At 46.5% G+C, this 25,735-nt stretch overlaps 1 protein-coding gene across 1 annotated transcript in view; it reads left to right on the forward strand.

The window, feature by feature from the left end:
• Positions 1-16,554, forward strand: part of PIK3C2B (phosphatidylinositol-4-phosphate 3-kinase catalytic subunit type 2 beta) — a 75,799-nt gene extending 59,245 nt beyond the window's left edge. Inside the window, exons 24-33 of the mRNA XM_066362001.1 lie at positions 2,795-2,964; positions 3,457-3,613; positions 3,895-4,004; positions 5,323-5,524; positions 6,292-6,416; positions 7,755-7,872; positions 10,364-10,445; positions 10,856-10,962; positions 13,863-13,991; positions 14,509-16,554. Of these exons, the coding sequence (XP_066218098.1) occupies positions 2,795-2,964; positions 3,457-3,613; positions 3,895-4,004; positions 5,323-5,524; positions 6,292-6,416; positions 7,755-7,872; positions 10,364-10,445; positions 10,856-10,962; positions 13,863-13,991; positions 14,509-14,697 (1,389 nt within the window). The 3' untranslated portion in view covers positions 14,698-16,554. The remainder of the gene's footprint in view (positions 1-2,794; positions 2,965-3,456; positions 3,614-3,894; positions 4,005-5,322; positions 5,525-6,291; positions 6,417-7,754; positions 7,873-10,363; positions 10,446-10,855; positions 10,963-13,862; positions 13,992-14,508) is intronic.
• Positions 16,555-25,735: the final 9,181 nt, after the last annotated feature.

Below are 25,735 nucleotides of genomic sequence, written 5' to 3' on the forward strand. Positions count from 1 at the left end.
GCAAGCCCAGGGTTTCGAACCGGCGACCTCAGCATTTCCAGGTCGACGCTTTATCCACTGCGCCACCACAGGTCAGGCTATCTCCTCTCTTGAAAGAGGCTTTTTGTGCGTTTCCTCCTAGTAAATGGTATGACTCTGTGCTGTCACCCAAGCCAGAGCCATGGGTCTTCTTGCTGCTTCTGCTGCTGCGCCTGTGCTGGGCCAAGCCCTGCTGATCTTCTTTCCAAACAGTCCTCCAGTCTGTCCTCTTCTCTGCATGTCTTTCAGTGCCTTGCTCTGTGTTCCCTGAACAACTGGCGTGTCTCCTCCTTCCATCGCCATTCTCTGCTTGATTTCAGAGCTTTGGTTTTTATTTTTGTTTGTTTGTTTGTTTGTTTTTTGCATTTTTTTAAAGTGCAGACCTGCTATGTCACTCCATTGCTCTAAGTTCTTCAAAGGCTCCTATCTCCCAAAACATAAGTCCAGAATCCGTAGCACTGCCACATACAGCCTTTTGTGATCCGGCTCTGCCCACCCCTCCCTTCCCATCTCATGATAACTTACGCTGTAGCTTCAGGAGGTACTTGCATTTCCTTGATACCTTTAGATGATAGTAATCCCTTCCCCATCCCTCAAAATCCTCCCCTCTACATTGCAGATTTCAAGGTCCTCAGACCTTGGAGAGGAGTAATAGATTCTTTCCTCCCTCCCACCCATCCACTCACCCTGTATATATTTCTACTAACCTGTTTTTCAGGCATTAAACAGCCACCATGCAGAGGCAGTGTGATTGGTGCTGGAATTACTTTCTTTTAATTTATTTATTGACTTTTAGAGAAAAAGAAAGGGAAAGAGAGAGCGTGATAGACAGAAACATTGGTTTCTGTATGTGCCCTCCCTGGGGATCGAACCGGCAACCTTTGCGTAACAGGACACCATTCTAACCAACCGAGCTATCTGGCCAGGGCAGTGCTGGAATTATGATTATTCCCTGCCAATGTAATAAAAAGGCATAGTAATTTTGATAGATGTGTGCACAACAAGAATACACGCACAGAAAAGTAACTGTGTCCTTTTAATAAGTCTCTCAAAGCTAGCTTCTCAGCTCCTCTAGCCTTTGTGCAAAGATAATGCTGGTAATGTCTTATGATGACTTCCAGCAGGAAAGAACTAGAGATATTTGGCTCTTGACCACTTATTCAGCAAAGAGAGTTCCCTACATCCTACCAGTAAAAGCCCTTAAATCAGGAGAGCTCCCCTTGTTCAATGAGACTTCCTGCCAGTAAGCAGCTAACACATTGCAAAACTGAAGTGGTGGGACTTTATTCATTTGCCCTTCGGCATACAGCTACTTTATTTTGTAAGTCAAAGTGGTTGCATTTAAGGTGGAAAGAATATCTATGTCGGTCAGTAAGTCAAGTTGATGGAGGTAAAAGGTCAAGACTGGAAGTTGATGTTACACTCCTTATTGAGTGGTTTCCCTTTCATTCCTATATTATTTCCCTTCCATAGAAAGAATCTTCTTCCAGAAGGTATATTCTGTGATATCTTTATAAACTTTCTATTCTGAGTGTCCTATGCATTAGTGATCAGGTTTAATTCAATAAGTAGCTGGGATGTTTCTGTGTGCAGCTAGTTTTGAAACAGGCCTTGTGATAAACAGCCAAGAAGATGCTGGGAGACAAGATCCCTAGACCCTGGGGGAGAAAAAGACTAAGCCCTGAGTGAACGGTGGTGCCAGCGGGACTTTAGAATGCAATGGGGAGGAGTCAGTATGAATTGGGAAGGTCTGGGAAAGGGGTGAGACTCAAGGAAGGTCTACGAAGGATGGCGGAAATTTGTAGCGAGATGTAGGGGGAAGTCACACGTTTTCTATCTGGGAAGCTTTCTTCCATTTCCAACTCTGTATATTCCTAGTTTGCTGTGATAATTGTTGCCCTCTGCTTGAGTTCTTGGGAATTCTATAAACATCACAAATAGGATTTAGAGGGTGAAAAGTACTCATTTGTTAATTTCACATATTTTTACTTTCTGGAAAGACAGATAAGGTGACAGGTGTTGACCAGATAAAGTAAGCTGGATCCAACCACTTCTCCTTCCTATCCTGCTTGAAACTAAAAAAAAAATCTTTAAAAATAAGTAGAAATGAAACACACAAAAACAAGTAAAAAAAAAATCTCTAACACTCTTTACTAACTAGAGGTGTCTGATTTTCAAGTGTAAAACACCCCTAGAACTGTCTAACTACCTCAGTTCTTCTTTGGAGTGAAGTGGTTTTAGTGAGATTAGCATTTAGCTGTCTAAGAACACTAGGGATGGTGCTGTTTTGGGGACTGGGAGACAGCTAGAAGAATTCTGAGCAGGGTCAGGAAGGGACCCTTAAGTTGGCTGTGTCAGTGTGTGTTTGAGTTACAATAGTCACGACTGGTTGGGAAAGTTGTCCACATCAACTTTCCTGTCCGTTCAAGTCTCTACAGTCTAGGCTGGTCAAGTTTGGGCTCTGGATTAGTTAATTGGTTTTCTAATCTTGCTCCCTGGGAGAAAGAAAGGTGTAGAAGAAGATGAATTTCAGATAAAGTGGTGGAGATATACATGGAGGCCTTCTACCTTCTCATACACCGGAAGATACAAGAGACTATTCTATGTGTATCAATGTGCATGTTGGTCCGTGATGAAGGCTGAACAGGCAGATGTGAGGTGCCTTTGGGGCTCAAAAGAGAGGCCAGAGCGGGCGGATGTCATTCTGGCTGTGTCCCTGGAATCCTTCCAAGCCAACTTTATGCCCTCTCCTTTCACTTCTCTTCCCTCCTCCCAGGCTGTGGAGAACTTTATCTATTCCTGTGCTGGCTGCTGCGTGGCCACATATGTTCTGGGCATCTGTGACCGACACAACGACAACATCATGCTCAAGACAACTGGCCATATGTTCCACATAGATTTTGGCCGCTTCTTGGGCCATGCCCAGATGTTTGGCAACATCAAGCGGTAAGTGGTCTTAAGTGGTCTCCTGAAGCAGGGATGTATGTGTAGGACAGGGGTATCAGCAGAAATGGTTCAGAGCTGGGACACAAGCCCATGATGGAAGGGGCTGCACTTCAAAGGGTGGCCTTTGGGCTGAGCAGCTTTGCAGAAGAGATGACTGAAAAAGAGGTCAAGTCCTTTCAGGGCCTTTCAGAAGGCTGGACCAGCTGTTCCCTTTTTGCTGAGGACTAAGCAAAGAGAAATGAGCTTAAACTGCAGCAAAGGAAATACAATTAGATATCCAGGGAAAAAAATCCTGTTAGCTCACAGACAAAAAACCAATGAAGGATGTCTCTGGGGACATTTTAGGATTAAGGTAGAAAAAGAAAACAGAGAGCCCCATCTGTCCAGGTTTGCATAAGTAATGAGGGGTGAGGGGAACCGTCCCTGATACAGCCCCAAGGTGGGCTTCCTTCTCCATGTTGACCTTCTACCTGTATGTTCCCCTTGGCCCAGGGACCGTGCCCCCTTTGTCTTCACCTCAGACATGGCGTATGTCATCAACGGGGGTGACAAGCCTTCCAGCCGCTTCCATGATTTTGTTGACCTTTGCTGCCAAGCCTACAACCTCATTCGCAAGCACACCCACCTCTTCCTCAACCTTCTGGGCCTGGTGAGGAGCTCTGTTCCTTTTTAAACCCCTCCTTTTTTATCATCTGGCACTATCTTTGAGACTCTCCTGTCTTGCTTCAAAGGATTCCTGGAGGTCTACTCTTCTGAGCTCTAGATAAAGGCAGGGCCCAGACTACCTGGTACAATGGTGTCTGTGCGAGCCTCCTAGAAGTGTGAGAAGAAAAGCGTAGCTAGCTGTGAAAATCTTGCCTGATGGTGGAGAAGAAGCAAGAATTCCTGGTTGTTATAAGTGCTCTCTCTCTTCCTTTATTTTCCTTCCAGATGTTGTCCTGTGGGATCCCCGAGCTCTCAGACCTGGAGGACCTCAAGTATGTGTATGATGCCCTGAGGCCTCAGGACACAGAGGCCAATGCCACTACGTACTTTACTAGGTAACACCCTGGGTACAAAACCTGCTGCCCACATGGAGTAATTAATTTCCAGGCAGCCTGCTTGGGAGGAGCAGGGCTAGGGAAAATGGAAAAGGCTTAGCTCATGTGGTAGAGCCAGGAGCTGACAATGTGGGAGTGCTGTCCTGACTTTGCCTCTGACCTAGGTAAATTACGTCACATCTTTCAGACTCAGTATCACATCTGCACTTTGGTGCTAACCTTTGTTTACAGAGGTATTGCAGTCTGCTCTTACTTGCATTCTCATCAGATCTTCGTCAAATAATTTATGAGGGAAGTAATGAATTTTTAGTGATTTTTAGCCCTCTGGATCAAAACCTTCCATCAAAACATAAATTTTATGGTTTCATTTTCCCATATTTGACAACTTTTTTTTTCCCCCCCTATATTTTTCTGAAGCTGGAAACGGGGAGAGACAGACAGACTCCCGCATGCGCCCAACCGGGATCCACCCGGCACGCCCACCAGGGGGCGACACTCTGCCCACCAGGGGGCGATGCTTTGCCCCTCCGGGGCATCGCTCTGTTGCGACCAGAGCCACTCCAGCGCCTGGGGCAGAGGCCGAGGAGCCATCGCCAGCGCCCGGGCCATCTTTGCTCCAGTGGAGCCTCGGCTGCGGGAGGGGAAGAGAGAGACAGAGAGGAAGCAGAGGGGGAGGGATGGAGAAGCAGATGGGCGCTTCTCCTGTGTGCCCTGGCCGGGAATCGGACCCGGGTCCCCCGCACGCCAGGCCGACGCTCTACCGCTGAGCCAACCGGCCAGGGCCAATATTTGACAACGTTTTTAGGTACACTGTGTAATAGCAGGGGAGTATCTATGTACGAATGTCTACAGTTTTTTTCCACGTAGATGATGTCTCCATTTTATTATGCACTCTTTTTGGAACTTTGGGAACTAAATTTTTTTCTGTTGGTCTAACATAGAACCTTTCCTTTTGAACTGAAACCTCTAGATTGAGTGCATGGTGAGGTTCCCTGGTACTGAACCTTGGAATTCTGTTTGACAGTAATATTTAGATATTTACATGGTGATGCTAGGTGGAATCCTTAATACCATCCTCTTGGTTAAACTGTCTTTGGCTTAGGAGGGCAGTGAGGGGAGATGAGACCCCAGGATTCTCAGGAATAACTTTAGATAATTGTGTGCCAGTCAAGTGCTCTCTGAGGATATTACATGGGGAAAATGATTTGATGTGAGTTAAGTCTCAGGTGTCAGGGGATATTCCTTGAGATAGCTCTGACCAGGCAGTGGGTCCATGGGTCCATGGTGACGTCCTCTTTCCATCTTCTCGCACCAACAGGTTGATTGAGTCCAGCCTGGGCAGTGTAGCCACTAAGCTCAATTTTTTCATCCATAACCTGGCTCAGATGAAGTTCACAGGCTCAGACGACCGACTGACCCTGTCCTTTGCCCCCCGCACACACACTCTTCAGCGCTCTGGCCGCCTCAGCAATGTCTTTCTCTGCCGCCAGGAGAAGGTCTTCTACCCCAACAAGACCTATGTATGTGTCTTCTCCAGTCTGATCCTCTCTTGCTCCCCGGTGCCCCCAGCTTACTGGGTTCTGTTCTTCACATCCACACAGTGGGCACTGGAGTCACTGAGCATCCTGTGCTGGGAGCAGTCACAGACCATGCCCCTCTCCCTGGCCCAAGTGGCCTGCCTGGAATCAGGGAACTGAATTGGATGGTTACTCCAAGTCAAGGGCCTTATGAAACATGTGCAGGAAATAATGTGTTTTCAAATTCCTGCATATGTATATAGCAGGGGTTGGGAACCTATGGCTCACGAACCACATGTGGCTCTTTTGATGGCTGCATCTGGCTCGCAGACAAATCTTTAATAAAAAAAAAATAACGTTAAAAATAGAAAACATTCTCATGTATTACAATTCATTCATTTCATTTCCTACCGCTCATGTTCATGGTTGCGGGTGGCTGGAGCCAATCACAGCTGTCCTCTGGGGCAACACCAAATTTTTATTGGATAATGCATAATGTACATGGGTCGTTGTATGGCTCTCACGGAATTACATTTTAAAATCTGTGGCATTCATGGCTCTCTCAGCCAAAAAGATTCCCAACCCCTGGTATATAGGAATATCATCTCCACTGGATATACTTTTGCCCTCTTCTAGAAAGTGTATCCCCCTAATACACACACACACACACATACACACACACACACACACTTCAGTTACCTACTCCCTTCACTGGGTGTGGAGGGTGTGGCGGGTGTGGCAGATGTTCTCTAAGACTTGAACCTTTGCAGATTTATGTGGTAAAGGTGATGCGAGAGAATGCACATGAGGCCACTTACATCCAGCGGACGTTTGAGGAGTTCCAGGAGTTACATAATAAGCTGCGGCTGCTCTTCCCTTCTTCTCTCTTGCCCAGGTAACTGCCCCCTTTACTCTCTGCCAGAGGGAGGAGGAATGGGTGAGGGTTGGGCAAGATTGCAGGAGCTAGAAACTCTTCTTTGAGAGTTAAGACGGACAGTAGGCACTTGGTTTTCCTGGCCTGGTAATGAGTTTGATAACAAGTGCTCCCCCTGCTGGCCAAGCTGTCCTTGAAAATAGGGTGGGGCCCACCTGCTGGAAGGAGAGCAAATTCAGTCTAAAGGTAGCTAAACCTGAAGATGTTTCAAGAGTTCTGATCTTTTAAAGAGTAAAAGTATTTTTCAAATATATGAATGGAAGGTGGTATATACAATATGATGAAGCCTTAAAAAAAAAAGGAAATTCTAGCACATGCTACAGCTACAGCGTGGTTAAATCTTGAGGACATTATGCTCAGTGAAATAAGCCAGTCACAGAAAGACAAATACTGTGTGATATTCTACTTATATTAAGTACTTAGAGTAGTAAAATTCATAGAGACAAAAAGTGAAATAGTGGTTTCCGAGGCCTGTGGTGGGAGGGCAACATGAAGAGTTGTTTAATGGGTAGAATTTCAGTTTTGCAAGATGAAAAGAGTTCTGCAAATAGTCGTGATGGTTGCACTTATCTGTGAACGTACTGCATGATGAACTTTACACTTAAAAATGGTTACATGGTAAATTTTTTGAAGTATATTTCAGTGGTCCCCAACCTTTTTTGGGCCACGGACCAGTTTAATGTCAGAAAATATTTTCACGGACCGGCCTTTAGGGTGGGACGGATAAATGTATCACGTGACTGAGACAAGAGTGAGTCTTAGACGGATGTAACAGAGTGAATTTGGTCATTTTTTAAAAAGAAAACATCGTTCAGACTTAAATATAAATAAAACGGAAATAATGTAAGTTATTTATTCTTTCTCTGCGGACCAGTACCAAATGGCCCACAGACCAGTACTGGTCCGCGGCCCTGGGTTTGGGGACCACTGGTATATTTCACCATAGACTTTTAAAAATGATTTCTCAAATGATTTTTACCTTTGTGGGGAAAACGGAGGTTCTCCAAAGCCCCTGAGAAACTTCTGAGGACCATAGGACTCTCCCCAAAAGTTTGGCTTTCTTGGCTGGGGTCTGTGGAACTGTCCGGTGGCGTCCTGGGCACAGACATTCAGAGCAGCGGGAGGAATGGAGTGGGTAGGGAGTGGGGTGGGGGGAGTGGGGTCCTTGGGAAGGGAGGCAGCTCAGAAATGTGGGCCATGTGTCTGATAATGCAAATGAAATGTGACAAAAGCCTGTTGCCTCTTAACTTTCTCTCCCCACCCCCTCTCTTGCGTTCATCTTCCCACTTGCCTCCCTAGCTTCCCCAGTCGCTTCACGATTGGCCGCCCAAGGGGAGAGGCCGGGGCCCAGAGACGAAGGGATGAGTTAAATGGCTACATCTGGCATCTGATCCATGCCACCCCGGAGGTGGCCGAGGTGGGTGGGGTGTCTTCTAGCTGTTGGGCTCCGCTGCGGGGTGTGTGGATGCCGCAGAAGGGTGGGGAGCCTGCTGGCCATCAGGAAGGGCACTGGGCTCTCCGGGTCTGTCCGACTGCAGTGAAGGAGCAGGAGGAGTCGGACCCTCCGGGGTCCGCATTGGAACCAATGAAATGGATGCAGCGCACACAGTATGCAGAGTCAGATGCGATCCCAGAGGGCTTCGGGAGATCAAAACCTGAGGAAGGAACAAGTTCCGGGGGAAAAGGAGTTTTGTTTTTTGTGGGGGTTTTTTTGTACTTTTTTCTGAAGCTGGAAACGGGGAGAGACAGTCAGACAGACTCCCGCATGCGCCCGACCGGTATCCCCCCGGCACGCCCACCAGGGGCGATGCTCTGCCCACCAGGGGCGATGCTCTGCCCCTCCGGGGCGTCGCTCTGCCGCAACCAGAGCCACTCTAGCGCCTGGGGCAGAGGCCAAGGAGCCATCCCCAGCGCCCGGGCCATCTTTGCTCCAATGGAGCCTTGGCTGCGGGAGGGAAGAGAGAGACAGAGAGGAAGGGGGCAGGGGATGGAGAAGCAAATGGGCGCTTCTGAAAAGGAGTTTTTTTGAGCAGGTTGTATGTATATAATCTGTTACTGAACCGAAGTGGTCCGAATTCTCTGTAGTTGCCAGCCAAAAGACAACTTCGAGATGACACACGGGGATTGTTCCCAGAGCAGTGTGTCCCAGAATAAAGCATCTAATTCATCTTTTTTTAGGGTAAATCATGCATGAACATCAAGGCAGACTTCATCATTCCATGGATAGGTGGGGACATTCCAGGGTACGCGCAGTCAGGAAACAGTTATACATGAACTGCATGTTCAAATATGGCAGAAAGTCTCCACTCCTGGGTAGAGATTTTAGAATTATAATGAGAAAAATTCAGAGGAGGTCACGGGTCCTTCAGCCTTCTCCAGCTGTCTCAGGTGGTTTCAGCTGGTTCACCTCCCGGTCCTGCAAACCATCCCAGGCTTGTTCCTGAAAAACAGTTATAGCAGTGAAACTTTCATCAAATTACAAGCTAGTGTTACGCAAACGTTATACATTTTAGAGTGATCTAATTGAGGTTACAGATTAATCAAGGCAAAGTTATAAATTCTAAACAAAGGTTAATCTGTGTTAGATTACATGCTGGCTACATGTGTAGGTTAGGTTACATATCCACTGTTAAAGAACAAAAATTCAACAAAGTACATCGGTATTATTGAAGATTCATGAATTGGGCAGCATCCTATCTAGTAAATAGAGAGTTGTTTTGAGAAGTGGTACAGAATGAAAGGTTTTTCTAGGTTGAAACTGGGTGGTACAAGAAACGAAAGGATTGGGGGGTGGGCACTGCAGTGGTCTTACCTCACTGATTACCTCACTAGTGTTGATCAGGAAATTCTAGCATGATTGTTTTACATTCCTGAGCTTCTACCTCCTTTTTAGTTAGTAAAGGCTGAAGCTTTTTATTTTAAAAAAAATGCATTTGAGTCATTTTCCCCTTAAACCTGCTGTTTCTTGACACTTAGATGTATTTTTAAACTAGTATTATAATTTGTTTTTATTAAAATTTGTAAAATATAGCCATCAGACCCATCACCCTAACAAATCATCTAGCCATTTCCACTTTTCCTCTTATTTGTCCATATTTAAATGTGACTGTAAAGTTTTATAGTAGTTGTAGCTTAAATATAACTATATTCTTTTTTTCACTTAGCATTTATAGTAAACATAACTTTAAACATCTGTACCAAATTAATACATACACTTGAAATACCATTATCTCCTTAACTATTTGCTTCATGAAAGATACTTAGATTATGTACATTTTTTTCTACCATTAATGCTAGAATGGCTATTTTCACAACCTCTGTTTTTGTTTTTCCTAGTTATTTAGGAAGCATTCTCCAGAGCAGGATTCATGGTCTTTGTCCAAGGCTGGCTCAGGCATCTACATGCTTGATGTGGGGGGTGTATCCACAGGGGAGGGAGTGGGAGGAAAGAACAGGCTGCTTTTGATCTGATGTGGCCTGGCTTTATTTGTTCTTTTTTCTTTTTAAAAAACCTTTTATCATGAGAACTTCCAAACATACAGAAAAGTAGAAAAACAGTATAATGAGGGCATATATATATATTTCTTTTAATCTAAGTATTTTAAAATAACTCATAGATATATGACATTCTACCCCTAATTACTCACTATTTACCTCTAAAAAATGAGATATTTTTACATAATTACAATGTCATTATATCATTCATTACATAGCCATTATTCAAAATTTTCCTCTGACCCCCCAAATTCTTTTTATAGTTGGTTTGTTTGAGCCATGATCCAAACAAGAACTGCATATTACACTTGCTTGTTATGTTTCATAAGTCTCTTTTAATCTGAAACAGTCTCCCTTTTTTATTGGGCCATTGTCTTATTGAAGAATGACCCTGTTTTCTGATTCCATTCCAGTGTGATTTGGTGTATACTTTCTTCCACCCCCTGCCCCGGGATGAGAAGGCTCTGGGCATCAGCCCAGCTCCCAAGTCCTCAGGTACATTGCCTTCTCTGTGACATTTCTGTAATCCCTCTGAACCATTCCCAAGGTAACTTCTGCCCCCACCTCTTTCCAGTTCTCTTTTCTTGACTTTGACTTGTTGCTGTTCTTTTGCTTACTTGCTAGAGAATCTTGTTTCCCACTCAGGCTGTGGGGTGTGTTGCTCCTTGTGCAGGTTCCCCAGGGACTGGATATTCACTTGGTGATTACACACGTTGGATAGACCCATCCAACCCAACTCTAAATCATGTTCACGGATGCTACTTGGCAGATCTCCCAGGGGGTATCAGAAACCTGACATGCAGATACTTTGGGGGTAGGGAGATCAGAGGAAAATAACGTCTGCCTGGCACCAGATGCAAACAGGGCTCGCTTCATGACTTTCTTGGTTTCCTTTGTCCCTACAGATGGCTCTTGGACCCATCCAGTTGGGAAGGTGGGAGGGGAGGTGAAGCTGTCCATCTCCTACAAAAACAATAAACTCTTCATCATGGTGATGCATATTCGGGGCTTGGTAAGTGCCTGTGTAGTGCTCATTTGATTCTTCTTCTTTTTTTTTTTAAGGATTTTTTAAAATTTAATATTTTATTTAAAATTATTTTATTTATTTATTTATTTATTTTTAGAGAAGAGAGATAGAGAGAGACAGAGACAGAGAAATAAGAGAGAGAGAGAGAAGGGGGGAGGAGCAGGAAGTATCAACTCCCATATGTGCCTTGACCAGGCAAGCCCAGGGTTTTGAACTGGCGACCTCAGTGTTCCAGGTTGACGCTTGATCCACTGCACCACCAGAGGTCAGACACCTCATTTGATTCTTTATTTTTCTCCAGGTAAGACTTTGTTCTGACTGGTCAGACCTTCTCTGCCCCTGTTTCATGAGAGTAACCACAAGGTTGCTGGGTACCCAGCAATGGGCCTGCTACTATGCCAGATCTAGGGTGTGACCAAGCAATAGGAGACACAGCTTCTTACCACCTGTGGTGTCTGGCAAGTAGCCTAAGTACTCTGAGCCTCCTTATAATAAAGATAGTGACAGTGTCTACCTCCTAGGGTTGTTATGGGCATTAAATGAGATAATGCGTGTAGAACACTTAACAGAGTAGTTGGTGTTATTATGGTAATTATGATGATTATAGTAAGAGAGGCCCAAGGGTTTGTTTTTTTTTATTTTTTACCTGATTTTAGAGATAGGGCAGCCACTTGACCACCTTGGAGCATAATCAAGGCAGTATATAATTACTAAAATTTTTGGTATGATTTTAAGAACATTGTGGGTAGAAGGAGAAGGGAACTTTTATTGCATATTGGCAATATGCTGGATTTTTGTAGGTTGGGGCATTGGTATGTGGCAGAAGGATCATGAGCTTTGGAATGTGAGAAACTTGAGTTTCATTCATTTTTTTTTTTTACAGAGACAGAGAGAGAGTCAGAGAGAGGGACAGACAGATGGGAATGGAGAGAGATGAGAAGCATCAATCATCAGTTATTCCTTGCGACACCTTAGTTGTTCATTGATTGCTTTCTCATATGTGCCTTGACCGCGGGCCTTCAGCAGACCGAGTAACCCCTTGCTTGAGACAGCGACCTTGGGTCCAAGTTGGTGAGCTTTTGCTCAAACCAGATGAGCCCGCGCTCAAGCTGGCAACCTCGGGGTCTCGAACCTGGGTCTTCCGCATCCCAGTCCGACGCTTTATCCACTGTGCCACCGCCTGGTCAGGCTTGGGTTTCATTCTTACAACATCATTCATTCATTCATTCAGCAAATTTTCATCTGGTGCTTACTGTGAGTCAGGCACTGCTACATTAGGTCTGGGTACAGCATAAACAAAACAATTCTTGCCCTCAGGGAGCTTACATTCCAGTAGGAAGAGACAGAGAGACAAATATATGGCAGGTGCTCCAGTGAGAAATAATCCAGGCTTGGAATGAGAGTAGTATCAGTTTCGCATAGAGTGGTCAGGAAAACCCTTAAGGATGAGGAGGTATTTGAGCAAAGATGGTAGGAGGTGAGATGGGACAGGCATATATATATGAGGGAGGACTTTTCAAACTGAGGATCCAGTTAGATCCAAAAGCCAGGAGCCTGCTTGTGGTGTGTGGGGAACTCCAAGGGGCCCTGATGGCTGAAACCTGTAGAACAAAGGAGATAGTAGGGGTTGAAGAGGTCGGGAGGGTATGGCTCACCAGAGGGCCTTGTCAGGACTGTGGCTTTTACCCTGAGTGAGATGGGAACCTTTGGAGGGTTTTGAGAGAGGTATGTAAACCAAAATTAATTTTAGACTCTAATAAAGATAAAAAAAAAAAACCCAAACATTTATTTAAACAAAAAGAGCTGCTACCAGGGAGAGACAGATTCAGGTAGCAGTCTAAATTGTGTTCCATTATGACAAAGGGGGCCATCTTTCATATAGAAAGTTCCTGCCTAAGTTCCCAATTTTATGCAAATGAGATTTCCAACTTGTTCAATTCTGATCAGTCATTATGGAGCAGTTCTGGTTGGACGGGGCAGGTCTTAGTCCGTTGGTCAAAAAACGAAATTAGGAACTCCCTTATAATAGTGACTCAGCTGTTGTAAACAGGCAGGGCATAGTGCAGGAAGCTGAGAGTTCAGTCTGAGGTTCTTCCTGGTATACAGAGCAAGTGAGAAGCCCTGTCAGCAAAGGGCCTTTAGGCTCTTATTCATAAAATATGGGCCCATTCAGCAGATAAATTCCTTCTTGGGTTTTACATCAAATGAATCTTTCTTCTTGAGGTTCACAGGCATAAGGTCTAACTTAAGATTTTAAAGGATCAGGCCGGATAAGTCACTAATTGACTGACCTTGAGCAAGGAACTTAATCTCCCTGACTCATTTCTCCACCTCTTTGGGGGCTACTTGGATAAAATAACAACAAAGACATTAGGCTAGGCTGAGAGATATCTGGGGATATGATGGTTCATTTGGAGGAGACCAAGTATGGCATGCCATGAGAATTTGTATAAAAAGTATAGGCTGGAGGCCTGACCTGTGGTGGCACAGCGGATAAAGTGTTGACTTGGAAAAGCTGAGGTCACCAGTTCGAAACCCTGGGCTTGCCTGGTCAAGGCACATATGGGAGTTGATGCTTCCTGCTCCTCCCCACCTCTTTCTCTCTAAAAATTAATAATAATAATAATAATAATAATAATAAAAGTGTAGGCTGGGTGTAATAGGCAATCTGATTAATGTTTTAGTAGGACACATAACATTATGGTAGACATTTTTATCAGAATGGAGCAAGATGGGAAGCAATCAAATAGACTACAATGCATTGCAAGAAGCCAGGTGTGGAAGATGAGAGTCTGGATCAGGGTGTGATCACAGGAATAGTGATCAAGAGACATATAAGAATACTCATCTTTTCTGTTTTGTTTTGTTTTCCATTTCCTTTGTAGCAACAGCTCCAGGATGGGAATGACCCTGACCCATATGTGAAGATTTACCTCCTTCCTGATCCTCAGAAAACCACTAAGAAGAAAACCAAAGTGGCCCGGAAGACCTGCAACCCAACCTACAATGAAATGGTGTGTGGGGAAGGTGCTGGGGCAGAGCAGGCGTCTGTAATTCAAGTTGTGTTGGAACACGGCCACACTGATTCCTTTAAGCATTGTCTGTGGCTGCTCTCACGTTGCAGTTGCAGGGTTGAGTAGTTGTGACATAGACCAGGCTAGATGACCTGGAAAGCATGTTCCCTATCTTGCCCTTTACACGGAAAGTTTGCTGACTCTCAGGGTTGGGATTCCACATCTGGGGCATGCCCTGGACACTGTCCTGTGGGGAGGGAGCCTTCTGCGTCTTTGCTGATAATGGGCAGTAGCTCTAATTAAAAAGCCCCTCACCTGCTTGAACTCTGAGCAAAGAGCAAAGTTCTTGAAAGCTTCCCTTGGGTTCTGTGTGCCTTCTGTATTCTCTTGGACTCTGGTTGGGGAGATACAGTGGTGTTAGCCTCAGTGGATCATGTGACCACAGACTTATTATGCATCACCCTTTTCCACATTCTATCTTTCTCCCCTTCCCTCTTCTCAATCTCTGCGTTTGCAGCTGGTGTATGATGGGATCCCCAAGGGAGACCTGCAGCAGCGAGAACTACAGCTGAGTGTGCTGAGTGAGCAAGGATTCTGGGAGAATATTCTCCTTGGCGAGGTGCACATTTGCCTGCGAGAGCTGGACCTGACCCAGGAGAAGACTGGCTGGTTTGCACTAGGATCTCGAAGTCATGAGACCTCATGAGCCCAGCAGAGCCCCGGCCCAGGGCCCCAGGCTGGTGGTGCTGCAGGAGAGAACTCTCCCTGCTTGACGTGTCTTCTCCTTGTGAAGAGTCAGGGTCCTTGGTGGGCCTCCCTGCTGTCCAGGTGGATGGGCCTCTGTGATAGGAGGCAGGGAGGGTAAGAGGCTCTCTGCCGTCCCCTCCTCTGCAGATTGAATTTGAGTTGGTTGTAATGAGCAGCCCCATGGAGGCTGTGAGGTTGCAGCAAAGTTTTAAGTTTACCTTGTGTCAAGGGAGCAATGCCTGGTTTGGGGTGTGTGGGTGGGCTGTATGAAGTAGCATTTTGGGGAGGGTGGGTGGATATCTTTATTTTTATTTTTAAAAAATGAAATAGTAATGTTGTCCTAACTGGACAGGAAGCCTTGTGAGAAGGGACTTACATATGCTTCAGAAGTCAAAAAGAGGAAGACTATTTGGACTTTTTGTATGATTAAGGTTCTTATTGGACTTCCCCTAAGTTTGTATTTTTTGTTTTTCTCTCTATAGGAATTACTTGGGGAGGGGCCCAGTGGGTCCTCGGTTAGAGCCACCCCTCTCTAAGGGCAGGTTGGGGAGGGGCGGGGAGGGCTGTGTGCGTGGACTGAGGCCTGTACTGCTGGGCCTTTCTGATTTTGCCTCCAAAGGAGAGCGATGTGATACCTGTGTGTGTGAGGAAGGGCCTTTCTTATGGGGTTCCACAGAGGACCTGTATTCAGGGACCTGCACTCTTTTGGGGGGAGTTTTTTCTCATATCTTCCCCTCCTTTGCTAGGACTCGGCCTGAATACATCTTCTACCCCCCATCCTCTTGCCCTTCGGGGGGCCATCTGGTCCCTGTGAATACGCTGGGGCTGCTCCCCCAAAGGTCTCTCCCTTCATTTTGCTCTGTGGGATAAAATGCTTCCTCAGCCCTTGACTGTGTTTCCCCCAGGGGCCTCTGGTCCTGGGAAGGGGCCTCAAGGCTGTAGATGCCAGGTGGCTGCCTGCCAGGCAGTCCGGGGAAGCCTTGCCCATAACCCACCACTCCTTTTGTGCTGCTTCTCTCCCAAACTCCGTTTCTGTCACGTTTTTAATAAGAATTTTTCTCATTCTGTGGGGCCATAAACCTATTTAGTCTGGAGCCAAAGGGAATGCCTTATCTGAAGGAAAGGGGTGTGGGATCCCACCAAAACTTGGTTTTCTCCCAGTGGTTTACTTTGCTCAAGGAGGCTGACTGGAGTGATGAGTGATCCCCTGGAGCTGGGAGGGAGGGATTGGGTCTCTTATCTCCTAATGCTCCTCATTTCCTACCATTTGGATTGGAAATTCACTTTTGCGCCTTACTCCAAAGGGTCTTCTTCCTTGAAAAAAAAGAGGGAGAGACTTTGAGTTTGACATTAATGTTTTAAACTAGAATTGGCTGGATGTGCCTCATGATTGGGGAACAGAGTTAACAGGGGATACTTGGTAGAACTGCCTGTCCCTCCTCAGCCTCCTCCTCAGCTCCAAGGATCAGAAATTCTCCCTTTTGCTGACTCATTCCATAACTGGAGAAAGAAGCTCCATTCATTGAAGCCATAGGGTGGCAAGGAAGTTTCAACTTTTCTTTTAAATGGAAAATGCCAAGGATAAAGCTGGCTGCTGTGGGGAGGGCTAGGGAAGTGGGGAACAGGAGTGGACTTCTCCAGATGAATGGACCATAGATCTGTTACTGGCTTTTTGTCTATAGCTCATTTTATTTTGACCTCCTATGCCCTTGATTTAAAGAGGTCTGCGTATTGTACCCACTTTCCAGATGTCCTTGTATCTCCTACTTTCTCTGGAATTGTATTTTCTAATAAATGACATTTGAGAAAAACAAAACTATTGTTTTCAAGATTATTTGATGTTTAAATGTTTAGATGGAAACATCTGGTGTACAGGAGGAAAATAATACTAATGGTTTATAAATGGTAACTTTTATATGTGCTGGTGCAGTGCATTAGATGTTTTACATTCGTCAGCTAAATATGGCCTCACAACTTGATATGACAGGTGAGTATTATAATCCCCATTTTACAGATGAGGAAATTGAGCTCACTGGACCTAAGGACACTGCCAGTCAGTCTTGGTTCTGGAATTTGAATGCAAGTTTATTTTACTCCAAATCTTGTGCTACTCCTCCTGGGCCATGTTAAATACAGTCTCTTAAATTGGTATAATATGGCCTGATCTCTGGTGGAGCAGTGGATCAAGCGTCGACCTGGAATGCTGAGGTCGCCAGTTCATAAACCCTGGGCTTGCCTGGTCAAGGCACATATGGGAGTTGATGCTTCCTGCTCCTCCCCCCTTCTCTCTCTCTCTCTCTCTCTCTTTCTCTCTCTCTCCTCTAAAATGAATAAATAAAAAAATTTTAAAAAGTGGTATAATATGTTTTCAGAGTATTTTAACATATATGTTGTCATTTCCCATAACAGCTATCCTGGAAAGTAGATATGGCTCATTCATTCATTCTGTAGCCAGACATTTATGGTACTTACCAGTGCTACCTAGTTCACCTAGCATGCCTCCTTTCACAAGACATACAGGCTTTGAGTTGTGCACTGGGTCCTCTGCCAGATACCAGGCTGAGCGTTAAAAGCTAAATTAAGACAATCCTCTATATTTGAAAATTCACTGGCTAGTGACATTTAATCAACCTCATTTTTATGAGAGGAAATTGAACCTCTGCGTTGCTTTGCTTTGTGACTATTACATTGTGAGAGCAGAGCTCTAGCCCAGAGTTATACCCCCCCCCCCAAATGGAAGACAAAGGTGATGTGATCTTTGTTCACGCATTTTACTCAGAAGTTTTTAGAACTCTCCAGTGGAAGTCATATTTCATGCTGGGAAATTTGTGGAGCTTCCGGGGGGTTTTTGGCAGTAAACAGTAGGAAGTGTCACCTGCTCTGGTTCTAAACGGTTTTGAAGTGTCACTGCAGTGCTGAACAGGACCCAGTGAACCTTTTAAAAGTTAGAACTTGATTCTGGCAAGAGTCTTAGTTAAAGGACGTTTCTTGACCAAATGAGGTAGAAATCTGAACCACCCTAAAAGAGTGGGAATGGGAGAGTTGGGGAGTGGGGAACGGGTTTCCCGGGGAGGAGAGAAAAGTAGCCCTGGAGCCTGACCAGTGGAGGCACAGTGAATAGAATGTCGACCTGGGATGCTGAGGACTCAGGTTTTTTTTTTTTTTTTTTTGTATTTTTCTGAAGCTGGAAATGGGGAGAGACAGTCAGACAGACTCCCGCATGCGCCCGACTGGGATCCACCCGGCACGCCCACCAGGGGGCAATGCTCTGCCCACCGGGGGGGGGGTGCTCTGCCCCTCTGGGGCGTCGCTCTGCCGCGACCAGAGCCACTCTAGCGCCTGGGGCAGAGGCCAAGGAGCCATCCCCAGCGCCTGGGCCATCTTTGCTCCAATGGAGCCTTGGCTGCGGGAGGGGAAGAGAGAGAGAGGAAGGAGGGGGGGGGTGGAGAAGCAAATGGGCGCTTCTCCTATGTGCCCTGGCTGGGAATTGAACCCGGGTCCCCCGCACGCCAGGCCGACGCTCTACCGCTGAGCGAACTGGCCAGGGCCGAGGACTCAGGTTTGAAACGCTGAGGTCACCGGCTTGAGCGCGGGCTCACCAGCTTGAGCACAGGGACCTGGCTTGAGAGTGGGATCATAAACATGACCCCATGATTACTGGCTTGAGCCCAAAGGTTGCTGGCTTGAGCAAGGGCTAACTGGCTCTGCTGGAGCCCCCTAGTCAAGGCACATATCAGAAGCACTCAATAAACAACTAAAGTACTGCAACTACAAGTTGATGCTTCTTATCTCTCTCCCTTCCCCTCTCTCGCTTTAAAATAAATAAATAAATAGCCCTGGAGGCCAGGTTCTCTGAGTTAAAAGAGAGGTGACAAAAATAAAGAACCCACCTTGCTGGGATTTGGGAGGCAAATATTGTGAGGTCGGCTGGCAATAGGGGAAGGTCACGTGAGAAACCAGGCCTGGGAACTTTGGCTGGAACTGCCCACATCCATGCCTGCCATAAGAAATTTCCCAGGAGCCCTTTGAAAAAGAAAGACTGTCTATCAGCCAATGAAATTTCGCCACATTATGTCAACTCGCCGTCACCCGACTGACCCTATAAATTACCCCCCCAGCAGAAGAATCCGCACAACTTCTCTGGCCCATCTCTCAGACCAGAGAAGCTTGTCCAGGATGTACTGTACTAAATAAAGCTTTTGCTATTCCACATTTGGTGGCTACACCCTTCTTTCTTCCTCAGCAGGGAAAATACCTTACATTTGGTGCCGAAACTCGGGAGGAGTTTGAAGTCCACTGGGGCCGCTCCTCTCCCCTTCCCTTCTGAGGAAGAACCAGGACCTCCCACTTTCCACCCACTTTGGCACACGGTGCAGTAAGTCCCCTGCCTCCAGCCTCCCCTCAGTTCTTTCTGCTAAGACTCCCTGTCCATAATCGCAGCTGAGTCAGGGACCTCTTATCCGTTCCGAGTGTGTGTGTGTGCCCGTGGAGACGTACCGGACACACCCACTCTACCTAACCGTCCGGTGACCAGAGCATGAGTTGTGGGTCGCCAATTCTCATCTCTGATCACTCCGAGGGCTGAGGGTGGCCATAGGGGCACAGGAATCTAAACCTGATTCAAAAACACTGCTGGAGTGCCTTATCTGGAATCTGTCCCTCCCTAAAGAAGAAACTGATCTTCTCCGATGTGGCCAGGCCACTATACCCACTGAATAATCGAACCAGGTGGCCTCCTGAAGGAACTTTCGATTTTAACACCCTCACCAATTTAACTATTGCCAAAGAACTGGAAAATGGTTGGAGATCCCTTGCATTCAGGACTTCTAGTATTTGAGCTCCCATCCTCATCTCTGTGCCGCCTGCTCCACGGCACAGGCCCTTTTTGGCCAGAGAAACCTCAGCTAAACCCTCCACTCCTGATCTTTCCTCCTTTGCCGACCCCCAACTCTCTCCCCCTCCAGCCCGACCCCCAGGGGGGCACCCCTCTCTTGGGACCCCTCTCTGGTCCCTCTGCGGACCTCTTCCCTCCAGGAAGCCCGCCTCCCCTGCGGGCCAGGAGCCCCTCCCTTCTCTGCTGTGTTCTTAAGCCCCTCCCCTGTCAGGCCCTCCTCTGCCGGCCACTGGCCCTTGCGCCAGTTTGCAGGGATGACCCCACGGCCCAACTCAGGTCTTCTTGCAGGAAGGCCTGGCCCTGTCCTGCCTCTGGCTCCAGTGTTTCTGGCTGGATCTGGGTGCCGGGCTCCCCAGGCGTCCCCCCCCCTCTTATTCTCAACCCCCAGACCCCTATTCAAGACCTGTGAACATGGCATTTAAAGGGTTTTGGGTTTTTTTGGCATTTAAAGTTTTTAATGGTTGCAGCTAGTAGAAAAAGGCCGACGCTGTTCTCTAGGCCCACATGCAGCAGAAGGTAACTCCTCAAACCCAGGCTCTTGTGGCAGCCCTGAGGCCAGCAGAGCAACAGGGGCAAGGCATAGAAAGTGCCCAACCCAAGTATGGACTGCAAAGAGGAACCCCACCAGGAGCTTGCTTTAAATGTGGCAAGGAGGGTCACTGGTCCAGGCAGTGCCCCTGCCCATGGTTGCCCACTGAGCCCTGCCCTGACTGCAAGCAGCCCAGTCACTGGTGGAGCGATTGCCCCTTTTGAGCAACAGGCTCTTACAAGCCACCCAAATGGGAGGCCAAGCCAGCCAGGCGGGCCCATCGCTCAAACTTCTAGGCCTCATGGACGACTGACGCGGCCCGGACTCGAAGACCCCCATCACCCTCACCGAGCCCAGGGTAATGCTACAGGAGTGGGTAAGTCCATCTCATTTCTAGTGGACATGGGAGCTACCTTCTCTGTTTTGCCATCACACTCTGGACCTCTAGTTCCCTCACAGGTCTTGGTTATGGGAGTGGATGAGACCCCTTCTTTTCTCCTTCACACACCACTCCTGACATGCAGTTTGGACAGAATCCCCTTTTTCGCACTCCTCAGATTCTGTCTTTCCTCGATCTAATAGGCTTCTTTCAACACTGAATTCCCAATTTTGCTCTCTTAGCCAGACCCCCCCTTCTCTTGCCACCTACCTCCCCTTTCTGTCTTTACTCTGCCATCTTCTCAGGAAACACGCGAACCAGACTATTCCTCCCACAGGGGGTCCAGATGAAGCACACCCAGCAGTCCCCCTCCAACCAGGAGACAGGGTTCTTCTGAGGGAGCTCCAGCCTGGCTCCCTACAGCCTAGGTGGACAGGACCCCTTACGGTAATATTGACTACTCCTACTGCAGCCAAGCTCCTAGGGAAAACACCTTGGTAGCATGTCTCTCGCCTCAAACTTGTCCCCATGCAGGATGGCTGGCAGTTGGAACCACTGGACCCTACCCGTCTCCGGCTCACCAAAAGGTTGGGCCCTGCAGATCCTCCTGTTGCTCCTGTCCCTCCCATCGGGAACCTGCAACCAGAGTGAGCTAAAGCAGGAAGCAGTGCTGTTCCATGAGACAGGCCCAATGGAAGAAAGCATTGGGGTCCTCAACCATCTACAAGAGAAACTGCACAAGGACCTCTCCTCCTACAACCCACTTAACTCCTGGTGGCAGTCACCCACCCTCACCTGGGCTGCCCCTATCTTTGGTCCTCTTCTAATTATCAATATATTACTCATATTTACTCCTCTTTTTAAATCCTTACAGAACCGCATCCATGAGGTTTCTTGAGTCACGGTCAAACAGATGCTCCTACACTCATATACATGACTCCCCTCAGAGGCACCACCTTCCAACCTCCCTTCCCCACGATGCCCCTAACCAGCAGGAAGTAGCCAGACAAATAGTGGCGCCCCTATCTAACATAAAAGGTCGGAATGTGAGGTCGGTTGGCAATGGGGGAAGGTCACGTGAGAAACCAGGCCTGGGAACTTTGGCTGGAACCGCCCACATCCATGCCCACCAAAAGAAACTTCCCAGGAGCCTTTGAAAAAGAATGACTGTCAGCCAATGAAATTTTGCCACGTCATATCAACTCGCCATCACCCTACCGACCCTATAAATTACCCCCCAGTGGAAGAATCCACGCGACTTTTCTGGCCCGTCTCGTGGACCAGAGAACCTCATCCAGGATGCACTGTACTAAATGAAGCTTTTGCTATTCCACATTTGGTGGCTACGCCCTTCTTTCTTCCTCGGTGGGGAAAACACCGTACAAAAATTATATTGGGGCCCTGGCCGGTTGGCTCAGCGGTAGAGCGTCAGCCTGGCGTGCGGGGGACCCGGGTTCGACTCCCAGCCAGGGCATATAGGAGAAGTGCCCATTTGCTTCTCCACCCCCCCCTCCCTCCTTCCTCTCTGTCTCTCTCTTCCCCTCCCGCAGCAGGGGCTCCATTGGAGCAGGGATGGCCCAGGTGCTGGGGATGGCTCCTTGGCCTCTGCCCCAGGCGCTGGAGTGGCTCTGGTCGCGGCAGAGCGAAGCCCTGGAGGGGCAGAGCGTCGCCCCCTGGTGGGCAGAGCGTCGCCCCTGGTGGGCGTGCCGGGTGGATCCCAGTCGGGCGCATGCGGGAGTCGGTCTGACTGTCTCTCCCCATTTCCAGCTTCAGAAAAATACAAAAAAAAAAATTAAAAATAATTAAAAAAAAATTATATTGGATTTGAAAGGTTGAATGTGAGGCAGCATTTTAAGCTGTGAGGTGAGTGTGGCTGGGACTTGTGTGAGGTGTCTGCTCAACGAGCAACAATGCTGGCCTTCTCTGGGTCAGGCTCTGTGGTTACTGAGATATCAAAGGTCTGGGTCCTGTCCTCTAGGAGTCTAGTCCAGCTAGGGAGGCAGACATTGGCACAAGTAATTGCAGTGCAGTGTCTCAGGGACAAAGTGGAAAAGGGAGAGGTTAGTCTGGAGTTTAGATACAAAAGCCATCAGCACTTAAGTGGCATTTAACACCATTGAACTAGAGGAGCCCACTTAGATTAGAGAGGCTAGGGGGAAAAGGATGTGGTTGGACTGAGCTCTGAAGCCGGCCAACATTTAGAGGAGGAGGAGGAGGAAGAGGAGGAGGAGGAGCCACTAAAACTGTAGGGCAGGGGTCTCCAAACTACGGCCCACGGCCACATGCAGTCCCCTGAGGCCATTTATCTGGCCCCCGCCGCACTTCCGGAAGGGGCACCTCTTTCATTGGTGGTCAGTGAGAGGAGCACATTGACCATCTCATTAGCCAAAAGCAGGCCCATAGTTCCCATTGAAATACTGGTCAGTTTGTTGATTTAAATTTACTTGTTCTTTATTTTAAATATTGTATTTGTTCCCATTTTGTTTTTTACTTTAAAATAAGATATGTGCAGTGTGCATAGGGATTTGTTCATAGTTTTTTTTTTTATAGTCTGGCCCTCCAACAGTCTGAAGGACAGTGAACTGGCCCTCTGTGTAAAAAGTTTGGGGACCCCTGCTGTAGGGAAACCAAGAGATTGGTGTCATGGGAGCCTAAAGATAAGTATTTTCAATATCCTAGGGCTGCCATAACAGAGTTTCCTAGACTGTGTGGCTTAAACAACAGAAGTTCCTTTTTTCACAGTTCTGGAGGCTAGATGACCAAGATCAAGGTGTTGTCAGGGTTGATTCCTTCTGAGGTTTGAGGCAAATCTGTTTGGTGTCTATAGGTTCTGTAGGTTTGCTGGCAATTTTTGGCATTTCTGGTTTGTAGATGCATCACCCCAGTCTCTGCCTTCCTGTTCACGTGGTGTTCTCCCTGTGTGTGCATGTCTATGTCCAGATTTTTCTTTTTGTATAAGGATACAGTCATACTGAGTTAGGTCCCACCCTAATGACCTCATTTTAAGTTGCAAAGAGTTTATTTACAAATAAGGTCACATACACAGGTCCTGTAATTAGGGGATTAGGACTTCAACATCTTTTAGGGAAGGACAATTCAACCCATGACAAAGAATGATTTGGCAAAATGTTCTTGGTAACTTCGATAAAGTCTGTTTGAATGAATGGAAGGAATGAAACCACATTGGAGTAGGTTAAAGAGAATAAATAGATGATGAGAAAGTAGGGACTATCAGCATGAATAACTCGAGAAATTTTGCTATAGTGATGCAGAAACTTGGAGGGGTCTTGTATCTCAAGAAAGTTTATTTTTAAGATAGGTGATGTTAACCTATGTTTTTTTGTTGATTTTTTTTTGTATTTTTCTGAAGTGGGAAGCCAACTCCAGCATGCCTCCGACTGGAATTCACCTGGAATGCCCACTAGGGAGCAATGCTCTGCCCATCTGGGGTGTTGCTCTGTTGCAACTGGAGCCATTCTAGTGCCTGAGGCAGAGGCCATGGAGCCATCCTCAGCGCCCGGGCCAACTTTGCTCCAATGGAGCCTTGGCTGTGGGAGGGGAAGAGAAAGACAGAGAAAAATGAGAGAAGGAGGGGTGGAGAAACAGATGGACCCTTCTCCCATGTGCCCTGGATAAGAACTGAACCTGGGACTTCCACACACCACGCCAATGCTCTACCACTGAGCCAACCAGCCAGGGCCTTAACCTATGTTAATATGAATATTTCAGTAGCTTGAGAGAGAAAATTATATGTTATAGGAAGGAAGGGATAAGGGAGGTCAGAACTTCATGGAAAACCATGAAGAGATAGGGTCCAGTAGCTTTTTACTTATAATGGATCAAAGGCAGAGTGTGTGGGTCCAGATGCAGGTAGACTGATGAATTTGGTGATAGAAAGATGAGGTTATTTATGTCCAATAGCATCTATTTTCTCAATGAAGTATGAGGTGTGATCATAAATTGAGAATGCATGTTTATGAGCATGCTGGAAATATGAATAAAGAAATGTGATATGGATATCTGTAGGAGTGTCTGGCATTGATGAAATTTGTGATCACAAATATGAAGTGTGTCAGCATAGTTGAGTGCTTTGCTCTCACACTGAGGGTATAGGCTTAGAATAAGTGTGTAGTTGGGTTTAACTAAGACTGGAATTTTGCCAGAAAAGAATGTTGGAGTAGGAGAAGGACAAGAGAATGAAGGGCCTTTGTAAGGAAGTAATGCAAGTGATGGAGGATGAAGGATTTGAGGTTTCTGGGGGTTTATGAATAGTGAGTTGTACCAGGGCAGTGAGTCAGAAAGATAGGAGGTGATGTCCAGAATGTGGAATGCTTGGACATAAGGTTTTAGAGGTGGTTCTAATTCCAAAAAGCGAAGTCAAAAGCTATGTACCCTTTACTGTAGGCCCAGCAAAATCATTAAAAACAAACAGAATTAACTGAGGTTTAAACTATCTTCTGCTAAAGTGCCAGTCAGCTTGCCAGTCCAAGGACTTCTTGTCTTCAGCAGCTTGCTCAGAGTCACAGAAACATATTACATTATCTCTGTGCGCAGAGCGGCTCTGCCTCTGCCCTCCAGCTGATAGCAAGCTAGAGGAGGCTGGTTTAACTCTATTTACCTGTCAAGACTGACAAGGCACTCACATATTTTTTATAGTTTTCAAATGCTTGCTGGTTGCATTTTTTCTCCTTTAAAAAAAATAAAATTATGTATCCAATGGTGGTGAAGGAGAAGTCCATTCAAGAGAATGTTAAGAAAATTTTTTTCAGGATTATGTAGTGTAAGTGACAAAGTTGAGGGTGGGATGCAAGATGCTTGGTTTTAGGAAGATGCTATTATTTTAAAGCTTGTTACTCTTCTCGTCAACATTTATCGGTTACCTATTATGTGCCAGTCAACATGCTAGGTTAGTGGTTCCAAAACTGTTTGGTCTTAGGACCCCTTTATACTCTTAAAAAAATTATTGAGAACCCCAAAGGAATTTTTGTTTATGTGGATTACATCTATTGATAGTTACTGTTTTATAACTCAAATCTGAGGTATTTAAAAATACTTATTTTAAAAGAATAAACCCATTACATGTTAGTATAAACTTTAAAATGAAAAAAAAAATTCAAAATAAAAACGTTGAAGCTCAGGCTGAGTTACTTGGTTAGATTGTAATCTTGATATTCCAGGATTGAGGGTTCTATTCC

The sequence above is a fragment of the Saccopteryx leptura genome, chromosome 2 (assembly GCF_036850995.1).
Source record: "Saccopteryx leptura isolate mSacLep1 chromosome 2, mSacLep1_pri_phased_curated, whole genome shotgun sequence".
In the NCBI taxonomy this organism is placed as follows: domain Eukaryota; kingdom Metazoa; phylum Chordata; class Mammalia; order Chiroptera; family Emballonuridae; genus Saccopteryx; species Saccopteryx leptura.